This window comes from the organism of the source record quoted next, unplaced genomic scaffold, assembly GCF_019419815.1.
Source record: "Pyrus x bretschneideri cultivar Hongxiangsu unplaced genomic scaffold, Pyrus_bretschneideri_v1 Contig48, whole genome shotgun sequence".
Classification (NCBI taxonomy): domain Eukaryota; kingdom Viridiplantae; phylum Streptophyta; class Magnoliopsida; order Rosales; family Rosaceae; genus Pyrus; species Pyrus x bretschneideri.
Genome location: NW_025999785.1, coordinates 557,501 through 568,400, shown reverse-complemented (window position 1 = coordinate 568,400; position 10,900 = coordinate 557,501). Strand labels below are relative to the sequence as shown.

Below are 10,900 nucleotides of genomic sequence, written 5' to 3'. Positions count from 1 at the left end.
CGACCTTTGCTGGTGAAACTGGTTGGGAGGTTAGGCTGTTTGATTTATGATATGCTGCAGGAAAATGGGCAGTTGATATGCTGTGAACCTTTTATAACGTGAAATGAAACTACGTGCATGCTGCAAAGTTCTCACTATTGAAATAACCGTTTGCTGCTTCATTGTAAAACTATGTAGTCGTATTTATGTGCATTGGGAGTGATTTGCTTTGCTTAATTAGGATGTTAACTTTTGCTTGAGTATGTATCATTTAAGGAGGTTCTACCCTAAAGTCCTTAATTGATAATAGGTGGAGTGTATGTGTGTGTGTGTGTATAGACACACGCACTCTTGAGGTTCTACTCTTAACTTCTACTAAGCTAATGCAAGGTCTTTTAACTTTCTGACGATGGACAATACTCAATATCACACATTAAAGATCTAAATGTTTATACATTAATTTGTCCTTTGGTTTTTTAACTTTTTGATGGCGAAGATGAAATGTTTTATTCTTCATATTGATTTGTTGTCGGAGAAGAAGCGTTTCCTTCAAATTGATTTTCTTTAATAATGAATATCCATTTTCTAAACAAAAATGCTACTTTTATCATCTATTTGTACCATCATTTGTATCATCTCTCTAACATAAACGAGACCCCCATGCATTAGCGGACCTTACTTCTATTACAAAGATGATACAAATAAGTGATAAGTATAGCATTACTCTTTTATAAATTATTTTTTATTCACGTGGCAATGATTTTGTGTGGCCTGCGACATCCACATGGACAAATAAAAGAGAAAATAGCATAAATTGATACATATGTATAATATTTGTATGAAATCATGAGCCGTTGTATGAAATTGAAAAATGTAATTTTATTCTTTACTTGTAAGTGAGAAGTCTTAGGTTCAAATCTCATGGATAGCGAATTCAATACCAAATTTAGTTGCCCATTAAATGGTTTAACCGAACTCCCCTCCCCGTAATGTGTAATTTTATTTTTTATTAAAATCCTCCAGCGGGGTTAATTAGCAAAAAGATAAAGAAAAAGCCCTCCGGCAAGGTTTGTCGCAAAAGAAAAATGATATAACCCTCCATCAAGCTGTCTCTATACGGAAAAAGAAAAAGATAAAAAAACCCTCCAGCAAGTTGTCTCTAAAAAGTAAAAGAAAAACCCCTCTAGCAAGTTATTTTATCTATTTTTTGTGTACATTCTGAATTACTTTTTAATTAGAGATAACTCGACTTGGTAACAACGTCATCACTTGTACTATATTTTGTAACAACGTCATCACCTGTAAACCTATATAATCAATGTGAAGCCTCGCTCATGATTCATTGAGCATTCATCCTGAACTCTACTGAGCGTTAATATTCTTTTATGGTATTCACGAGCTAAAGTCTTACCACATCATTTGCATTTCCGTTTTGTTTTGTATGTTTTTTTTCAAATGGCGTATTATTCTTCCAGCTTCTCCTCCTCCATTCCTCTCCCTACCCTACCTGATGTTTCCACCTACCTTACGATTAAACTTGACCCTACCAATTACCCTCTCTGGCAAGCCCAGATGCTTACCTTGCTTCGTAGCAGGAATCTCACCTCCTGTGTTGATGGCACTAGCAAATGTCCTCCTGCCTTTCTCAAAGATGATGAGGGCAATTTTACTGATACTGTGAATCCGGAGTTTGACGCTTGGATTCAACAAGATGCTATGGTTATGTCCTGGATCAAGAGCTCTGTTCATCCCACTGTGTTGGGTGCCCTATTCGGGAAAACCAGTTCTCATTCTGCATGGACCTGTCTGCGCGACCGCTATGATTTGCAGTCCACTGGCCGTCTTCTTCAACTTCGCAGTGAGCTGAGGAACACCCACCGTGGCAATTCCTCCATTGCTGAGTTTCTCGGTCGTGTCAATTGCCTTGCTGAGACTCTCTCCTTATCCGGTGCTCCTGTTTCTGAGTCAGATATTGTTGCCATTGTTCTCAACAATGTTGGTCCTGCATATAAAGGCACCGTGGCTTCTGCTCAGGCTCGTGATGAAGCCATATCTTACAGTGCTTTGGAGGCCCTTATGCTCAGCGCTGAGCGCAGTCAAACTATGGATGCTGTCTTCTCTGATGATACTGGACCTACTGGTCTTGCTGCTGCTCGTGGCGGTTGTCCTGGTACCTTTCATGGTCGTGGCAAGAGTACTCTGTTTTTAATGCTCTCTTCTTTTTTATTTTCGGTTGGCCTCACTTTGATCTTTGTTTTTATAGGCACAAGTGCTAGTTCTAGAATGGCTTACATTCCACCACACAAGCAGCACTCGAAGGAATCGGAGACATTGCTGACACCAGAGCTGCTTGCTTCACAATTGAAGAAAAACTTAAATGTCAATCCATGTAACATGTCTAGTGTGGATGGGACTGGCAGAATAGTTTATGCAGACCATCCTACACATAGATGGTGTGCCGTTGCTTTGGATGACGAGAACCAATTTCCATCTTCTGTTAGTCTTGAACCTGTTACCTCGGAGTCTGCTGAGACGAAAATTGGAAATAAATTTCTAGCTTTGACCAATACTAGTATAGATAACGGTTGGTACTCTAACATTTCTTTTAGTGCGTTTATGTTGTATGTTGTTACTTGGGTTGTGGATATGTTTGGTTTTGTTTTTCATGGTTGATACGTGACAGAAGGCGGTGAAGAGAAATCGAATTTGGCAAGGAACCCTGGCGCATCTATAGCAGAAAATGTGCTGGAAGACTTAGTTTCTTCTTTTGAACGCGTGAGGAATGAAATGAAGTGTGCAAAGCTGACAGACGTAAATCCTACTTTGGTTGCTAGAGTGGGCAAAGTACTTTTTCATAGGTCAGATTTCTTCCTTCACTGATTCATTGGTTAGCTATTGAGCCTATTGTGCCAGTCATTTAGTTGATTGTTTCATGCGATTATCCTTTTTACCTTTATGTTGTTCTTTCATCCGCCTAATAATACTGGTTGAAGCAGAACAATATAATGGTCTATACTATGATAAAAGGTTACATTTGGCATTTTAGTTTAAATGGTAGGATGCCAAGTTTGACAGTGAAGCAGGATTACTTGATACAATATTATCTTTCGTATCGATGCTTAAGTATTGTCAATCATCTCAGATTTCATATTAATTTTGTACACGAACATATGTATAACAATCTTCGTTCAAATCTTTGAATCAGGGTCCCTTCAGTTAACATCGAATCCATCAGAAAAAAATTGTGTCCTGAAATCTTGAAACGATGGAGGCGATTGTTTTACCCAAATGTTCCTGTTTCATATAAGGAAAGGATTGTGAATGAAGTTGTCCCACAAATTGGAGTTGATTTTGAAGAGGAGGAAGATATATACGAATTACAGGTATTTCTGTTAGACACGACAACTTACTGAGTTCTGAGTTCATGTTTTCCACAATTCTGACTGTAGCTATTGAATTGCTCATTTATTTTCTTCTTGTGCAGTTGTCTGATTCTACGAGTCCAGATCCAACTCTCTCCTGCAAATGTCGGGTAATGAAAGAACATGGAACGCTACAACTCTACGAGGCAAGTTTTCTAATTCATGCCAACTAAATTTGATGGAACTATATATGCTGCAGCAATCTCACGGTTGAGTTGCCACAATAGTGATTCGATAGTTTAGATATAATATTTATGCTGCAAAATATGAGTGTTGTATAACAAAACTAAATGTTCAACCACTGAATGTGATTAAGCTCTCCAATTGTTGAATAATTTGAGAGGAGCCTTTCCAGATCATTAATATTTTCGGGACTCTTCCCTCTCTTCATTTGCCCTGTTGCTTGGCTTAGGGTTTATATCCTGAGACTTACATCGAAATGTCAACTTTCTTTCAGATCAAATTGAAACCAGTGCGTAACATGGTAATGGACATTTCATGCACTACTAAGAATCTGGACCTGAGACTAATGCTGTGCACGAAGAAACTCGTAACTGATCTGGCTGTAAGCTGCTTTCACCCCGTCCTTCAGAAATTTACATTTCTATTCCTTGTTTCAGCAAAGATTCCTATATCTATCTTCATGCCACAATCAAAACAAAGAATAGAACTTTGCCTAGAAATGTAATGGGACCATGTGGGTTAACTATACGGGACCCCTAGCTGAAATTATGCTTCTTGGAATGAAGTTTCGCGATCATATTAATTGTTGCTATTTCAGGATGATGAGATGCAAAGCATTATGGGTCTCGTTAATTCTGCGATTCTAGATCCAGATGTGAAGGGTGGATTGAGATGGCCCCTGGGGAAGGAGTCTTCTGGAGATAAATACAAAGTTCTTAGGGTTTGGCACGTAAGAGCTAATACGTATAGAAATTCATCGCTGAGATTGAAAGTAAAACACTATGACCGATTTGATTTTAGAACCTTAACCGGGGAAGCTTCTTGGGTGACAAGTCTGGTGCTGGAAAACGTAGTGTCAAAGTTACAGGTAAACGCTGCCTTTTCTCTTGGACCATTTTTTTTTAGTTCATGTGCTGAAATAAAAGATATTTTTGAGAAGGTTTATCCTGTGCTGAAATCTCCTTTTCTTTCCATTTTCAGGAAGAAAATGTCGAAGTCAGCTCGATTTATGAGATGCTTAAGGAAAATATGCAGTTTATATGGGATAACTTCTTGAGCTGTGAAAGTTTTTTAACATGAAATTGCTTCTTGTTGTAAATCAGTGATCACTGTCTATTCGACATGTATATATCTGTTCACTTCCTTAGTTTTATGTTCAACTTTTGGCATCGTTTGATGGATAATTAGTAACTGTTTTAATGATTTCTTGCAATTCTGCTATCTATTTGTATCTGGCATAGTTGATGGTTAATGCACTTTTGGTGATTTCATGTCGATTACTTCATTGCCAGTAACTGCTTCGGCTCAGGTACTTCCTTACAACCAAGATGGTTAGTGAAATTTTTGCGGTTTCTTTTTGCCCTGCTACGAATTTTAAGCACAAGTTCTGGTTTTAAAATGGCTTACGTCCCACCCCACAAGCGGCAGTTAACGGAAAAGGGGAGACCCGTTACCAACACTGGAGCTGCTTGCTCCCCAGTTTAAGAAAAATTTCAATGTTTTGATACAAGATTTCTTTATGTAAACCATGCTATATCGAGATTTTGCACGATTGGTATGGATGCCAGTTTCCGTCTACCGTTATACTTGTGCCCATTTCCTTGGAATCTACCGAGTCGAATAGTGAAGAAAAACCTCTAGCTTTGATAGACTCCTGTCTACATAATGGAAAGCAGTAGTTTAACATATGGTTAATATAGCTGAAGTTGTGCTTGCGGACCTAGTTTAAAATATGGTACAGAAACTGGTTGGGAGGCTGTTTTTGAAAAAGCTCGTTCCAAAGTTACAGGTAAGTCTTGTATTTTTCTCTGAAAATCAGATATCTCTGTACCAAGAAAAGATCTGTCATGTGTTCATAGTAACATGACATCGATCTTATTCTTTCGATTTTTCAGGAAGAAAATGTTGAAATCCGCTTGATTTCTGATAAGCTGCAGGACGATGTGAAGTTGATATGCTATGAACCTTTTCTAACATGCAATGAAACTACGTGCATGCTGCAACCTCTCACCAATGAAGTAATCGTGTGCTCCTTCGTTGTAAACCCATGTAGTCGCAATTAAGTGCTTATTGGGAGAGTGATTTGCTTTGCTTAATTAGGTGTTCGTGATATCAGGATGTTAACTTTTGCTGGAGTACGTATCATTTTAGAAGATTCTACCTAAAGTCCGAGAAATTTTTCAGTGTTTTGAGAACACTACCTGGTATACCCAAGTGTCACAATACAATTAATTAAAAAAAAAAATTTAAGTGTCCAGCCAATTATGTTATTACATGGTGTACCAGTACATGTTCCAGGCACACAAAAATTTCTCCTAAAGTCTAATTGATAAATAGGTGGACTATATATACTCTTGAGGTTCTACAATAACTTCTAATAAGTTAATGCAAAATCTTTTAACTTTTTAGTGACAGACAATACTCAACATTACACGTTAAAGATTCAAATAATGTTTATAAATTAATTTGTACCTTGATTTTTAAACTTTTGTGATGAAGAAGATGAAGGGTTTCTTCTTCATATTGATTTGTTGTCAGAGAATAAGGTTTTCTTTAAATTGATTTTCTTTAATAATGAATATCCATCTTTTAATTGGTTTTTTATTCACGTGGCACAAATTTTGTGGGTCAACTATGTCCACATGAACAAATAACAAAGAAACTAACATAAATTGATACAGATCTAAGACATTTATACAAAATTGTGAATCGTTGTATGAAATTGAAAAAATTGAAAAACATACAAATTTGAAATTGGATGAAAATTTAAGGAGAAAATAATGTAATCTACCTTTTTTTTACATTTTTCGGTGGGTTAGATGATTTGCATCACAAATTTCTGACCCACTGAACTCCAAAAAGGATCAGGATCCTCTCTTGAGCTAAGGGTGAGGATCCTTCTGAGTAAGTCCATCGGGCCGTTCATATTTTATCCAACGGTTACAATTATTATAACTTTCAGAGGGGCTCCCTATTTGTATCCGTTGGATAAAATTTGAACGGCCCGATTGGCTTACTCAGGAAGATCTTCACCCTTAGCTCAGAAGAGGATCTGATCCCTCCAAAAATGGCTTTTGAGTTGTAAAATGAGCATTCCAAGATAATTTATTCTCTATTAAACTAAAATAGAATTTCAATTTCACAAAGCTAATTTTATTCTTCATTAAAACCCTTTAGCGGCGATTCAGTACTACGGTCTGGTAGTTTACCTCTTCATTTTGAAATGAGAGGTCTTAGGTTTAAATCTCGTAGATAACGAATTTGATACCAAATTAGGTTGCCCATTGTGTAGGTTAACCAAACTCCTCATTTTATTAATGTAAAAAAATCGATGTACTAATTAAAAAAAGCCCTCCAGCAAGGTTAATTAGCAAAAATTAAAGAAAAAACCCTCCGGCAAGGTTTGTCACATAAAACGCAGATAACCCTCCACCAAGCTGTCTCTGAAATGAAAAAAAAAAAAAAAAAACCCTCCAGCGAGGTTAATCAGCAAAAATTAAAGAAAGACCCTCCGGCAAGGTTTGTCACAAAAAAAGCATATAACCCCTCCGCCAAGTTGTCTCTAAAATGAAAAAAAAAAAACGAAAACTAATGAAAATGGTTTGAAAACTTTGAGTTTTAATGATAAGGACAAAATAAAAGATAAATGAATATTCCATGATTGACTTTTTAGTGTAAAAATGTGATTTTTCGTTAAAATGAACAGTACCGTGGACTTTTCATTAAAACTCCCAAAAAGAAGCCCTCCAGCAGATTGTATAAGAAGAAAAAAAAAATATATATATATATAAGAAAAAGAAAAACCCCTCTAGCAAGTTGTAATCCTATATAATCGACGGGAAGCCTCACTCATAATTCATTGAGCTGAGTTTATTCAAAGCATTCATCCTAAGCATTTCCTTTTTCTTTCAAATGGCGTCCAACTCTTCCAGCTCTTCCAACGTTTCCGACTTTCTTCCGATTAAACTTGACCCTACCAATTACCCTCTCTGGCAAGCCCAGATGCTTACCTTGCTTCGTAGCAGGAATCTCGTCTCCTTTGTTGATGGCACTAGCAAATGTCCTCCTGCCTTTCTCAAAGATGATGAGGGCATTTTTACTGATACTGTGAATCCGGAGTTTGAAGCATGGATTCAACAAGATAATATGGTTTTGTCCTGGATCAAGAACTCTGTTCATCCCACTGTGTTGGGTGCCGTAATCCGGAAAACCAGTTCTCATTCTGCATGGACCTGTCTGCACGAACGCTATGATTTGCAGCCCACTGGCCATCTTCTTCAACTTCGCAGTGAGCTGATGAACACCCACCGTGGCGACTCCTCCATTTCTGAGTTTCTCAGTCGTGTCAGTTGCCTTGCTGACGCCCTCTCCTTATCTGGTGCTCCTGTTTCTGACTCAGACATTGCTGCCATTGTTCTCAACAATGTTGGCCCTGCATGTGAAACCACCGTGGCTTCTGCTCAGGATCGTGATGGAGCCATATCTCACAGTGCTTCAGAGGCCCTTCTGCTCACTGCTGAGCGGAAACAAAGGATGCATACTGTCTTCTCTGTTGATGCTAGACCTACTGCTCCCGCTCCAGCTCGTGGCGGTGGTCCTGGTACCTTACGTGGTCGTGGCAAAGGCTATAGAGGTATTCGTGGTGGTATCAGTACTCTGTTTTAAATCCTCTTTTCTTTTTTATTTTCGGTTGGCCTCATTTTCATCTTTGTTTTTATAGGCGTAAGTGCTAGGTCTGGAATGGCTCACATTCCACCACACAAGCGGCACTCGAAGGAATATGAGAGGCCATTACCGACTTCAGAGCTGCTTGCTCAACGATTCACAAAAAACTTATATGTCAAGCCATATAACAAGTCTAATGTGGATTGGACTGGAAAAATAGCTTATGCAGACCATTCTACGTATAGATGGTGCGCCGTTGCTTTGGATGAGGAGAACCAATTTCCGCCTTCTGTTAATCTTAAGCCCATTTGCTTGGAGTCCTCTGAGCTGAAAGTAGAAGAAAATCGTCTAGCTTTAATCAACACTAGTCTAGGTGATGGTTAGTACTCTAACATTTCTTTTAATGCGTTTATCTTTGTATGTTGTTACTTGGGTTGTGTGGGTATGTTTGGCTTTGTTGTTCATGGTTGATACGTGACAGAAGGCGGTGAGCTGGAATGGAATTCGCTAAGGAGCCCTGCGGTATCTATAGCAGAAAATGTGCTGGAAGACTTGGTATCTTCTTTTAAACACGTAAGGAATGAAATGAAGTGCGCACAGCTCAAAGAAGGAAAGCCTACTTTGATTGCTAGAGTGGGGAAAGTACTTTTTCGTAGGTTAGATTTCTTCCTTATCTGAGTCATTTAGTTGATTGTTTCATGCGATTATCCTTTTTACCTTATGTTGTTCTTTTATCCGCCTCAGAATACTGGTTGAAGTAGAACGAAATAATAGTCGATACTATGATTGAATGCTGCATTTGGCATTTTAGTGTAGAAGGTAGGATGCCAAGTTGGACAGTGGAGCAGGATTCTAAAACTCTGCCCTTGTTTTTCGACACTTGATACAGTATTATTTTGTTATCAATGCTTAATTACTGTCAATCATCTCATACTTCATATTAATTTTGTACATGGACAGTGGTATGACAATTTTTGTTAAAATCTTTGAATCAGGAGCGCTTTAGTTAACATGGAATCCATGAGAACAAATTTGTGTACTGAAATCTTGAAACAATGGAGACGATCATTGTACACAAACATTCCTGTTTCATATAAGGAAAGGATTGTGAACGAAGTTGTCCCGAAAATTGGAGCTGATTTCGAAGGGGAGAAAAATACATACCAAGTAAAGGTATTTCCTTTAGACACATCAACTTACTGAGTTCTGAGTTCATTCTTTCTACAATTCTAACTTTTGCTATTGAATCACTCATCTTTGTCCTTCTTGTTTAGTTGTCTGATTCCACCAGACCAGATGCAACTCTCTCCTGCAAATGCCGTGTAAAGAAAGAACATGGAAAACTACAACTCTACAAGGCAAGTTTTCTAATTCCTGCCAACTAAACTGGATGAAGATATTTCATTGACTCTTCCCCTTCTTAAGTCTCCCTGTTGCTGGAGATAGAGTTTATTTACTAAGACTTACATTGCAATGCCAACTTTCTTTTTAGATTGAACTGAATCAACTGCGTAACATGGTTGTGGACATTTCATGCGCTACCAAAAATCTGGACCTGAGGCTGATGCTATGCACGAAGAGACTCGTCACAGATCTGACTGTATGCTGCTTCACCCAGTACCTTTTAGAAATTTACATCTCTATTCCTTGTTTCAGCAAACCAATTAGTTATAGCCTATTTATCATGGAGCCACAATCAAAACAAACAATAGAATATTTTCGGTAAATGTAACTGGACGATGAGGTTTAACCATATTGGATGCATTCCTGAACTTATTGTTGAATAAGAAGAGTATCCAAGATAACTCTAATGATCCCAAGAAGAAGAAAATAGAACACACTCTTAAAGAAAGCTCACAAAACAAACTAATTAGCAAAGCTTTTCTTATTTAGCTCTAGGCTTTGTATTTCCTTGGATGATTTACAATGCTTGAGGACTTGGGTATTTATAGCAAACCAAATGAATAAACTAAGATTATTTATTACCACACAAAACACATTAATTGCACCTAATTTATTTTATTCAACCATGCCTAACATTGCCTAATTTTCCATACCTAACTTTGACATTGATTTTCAACACTCCCCCTCAATGTCAGCTCTCATTCTTTGCACTGTGCTGAGCAGACAGCGAAAAATTTCGAGCTTGCCTGTACTTAAACTTTTTGTGAACAAGTCCGCAACTTGATCATTTGTCTTGACTTGTCTCATCTCAATCTCTTCTTGTAGAACCTTTTCTCTGATAAAGTGGTAGTGCACTTCCACATGTTTAGTTCTTGCATGAAAGACTGGATTTTCCGCCAAGCGAATGGCCGATTGGTTATCACAGTACAATGGTACTGGATAATCTACTGGTTGATGTAGATCACTCATCAACTGTACCAGCCATGCATTCTCTTGAGCTGCCATTGCTGCTGCTCTATACTCTGCTTCAGTGGTTGACAATAATACCGTCGGCTGTCTCTTGCTACACCAAGAGATGGTTCCAGAACCAAGCTTAAACACATACCCAGTTATTGATCTTCTGGTGTCATGATCTCCCGCATAGTCAGCATCACAGTAACCAACTAACTTGCAGTCTTCACCTTTCTTGTACAAAAGACCATAGTCAATTGTACTCTTCACATATCTTAGTATTCGTCGAACTGCTT

The 10,900-nt window shown here is 38.0% G+C and overlaps 2 protein-coding genes across 8 annotated transcripts in view; both read left to right on the top strand.

Moving 5' to 3' along the window:
• Window positions 1-1,309: 1,309 nt before the first annotated feature.
• Window positions 1,310-4,861, top strand: LOC103968104. 4 transcript variants are annotated; one of them, XM_048568398.1, is made up of 8 exons: window positions 1,310-2,149; window positions 2,243-2,563; window positions 2,666-2,837; window positions 3,185-3,362; window positions 3,464-3,547; window positions 3,814-3,966; window positions 4,183-4,452; window positions 4,566-4,861. In XM_048568398.1, the coding sequence occupies exons 1-8, from the start codon at window positions 1,435-1,437 to the stop codon at window positions 4,662-4,664; spliced, it is 1,992 nt and encodes a 663-aa protein (XP_048424355.1). In that variant the 5' UTR covers window positions 1,310-1,434; the 3' UTR covers window positions 4,665-4,861. The 4 variants fall into 4 exon arrangements, with proteins under 4 accessions (XP_048424355.1, XP_009379713.3, XP_048424354.1 ...); XM_009381438.3 differs by having other exon boundaries at window positions 2,663-2,837; window positions 3,859-3,966; XM_048568397.1 differs by having other exon boundaries at window positions 2,663-2,837.
• Window positions 4,862-7,408: 2,547 nt separating this feature from the next.
• The window catches only part of LOC125470036, a 13,678-nt gene continuing 10,186 nt past the window's right edge, over window positions 7,409-10,900 (top strand). Inside the window, exons 1-6 of one of the 4 annotated variants that reach the window (XM_048568401.1) lie at window positions 7,409-8,217; window positions 8,305-8,628; window positions 8,731-8,905; window positions 9,245-9,422; window positions 9,524-9,607; window positions 9,742-9,849. In XM_048568401.1, the coding sequence (XP_048424358.1) occupies window positions 7,497-8,217; window positions 8,305-8,628; window positions 8,731-8,905; window positions 9,245-9,422; window positions 9,524-9,607; window positions 9,742-9,849 (1,590 nt within the window). In that variant the 5' untranslated portion in view covers window positions 7,409-7,496. The remainder of the gene's footprint in view (window positions 8,218-8,304; window positions 8,629-8,730; window positions 8,906-9,244; window positions 9,423-9,523; window positions 9,608-9,741; window positions 9,850-10,900) is intronic. The other 3 variants (XM_048568403.1, XM_048568402.1, XM_048568400.1) reach the window with 3 other exon arrangements.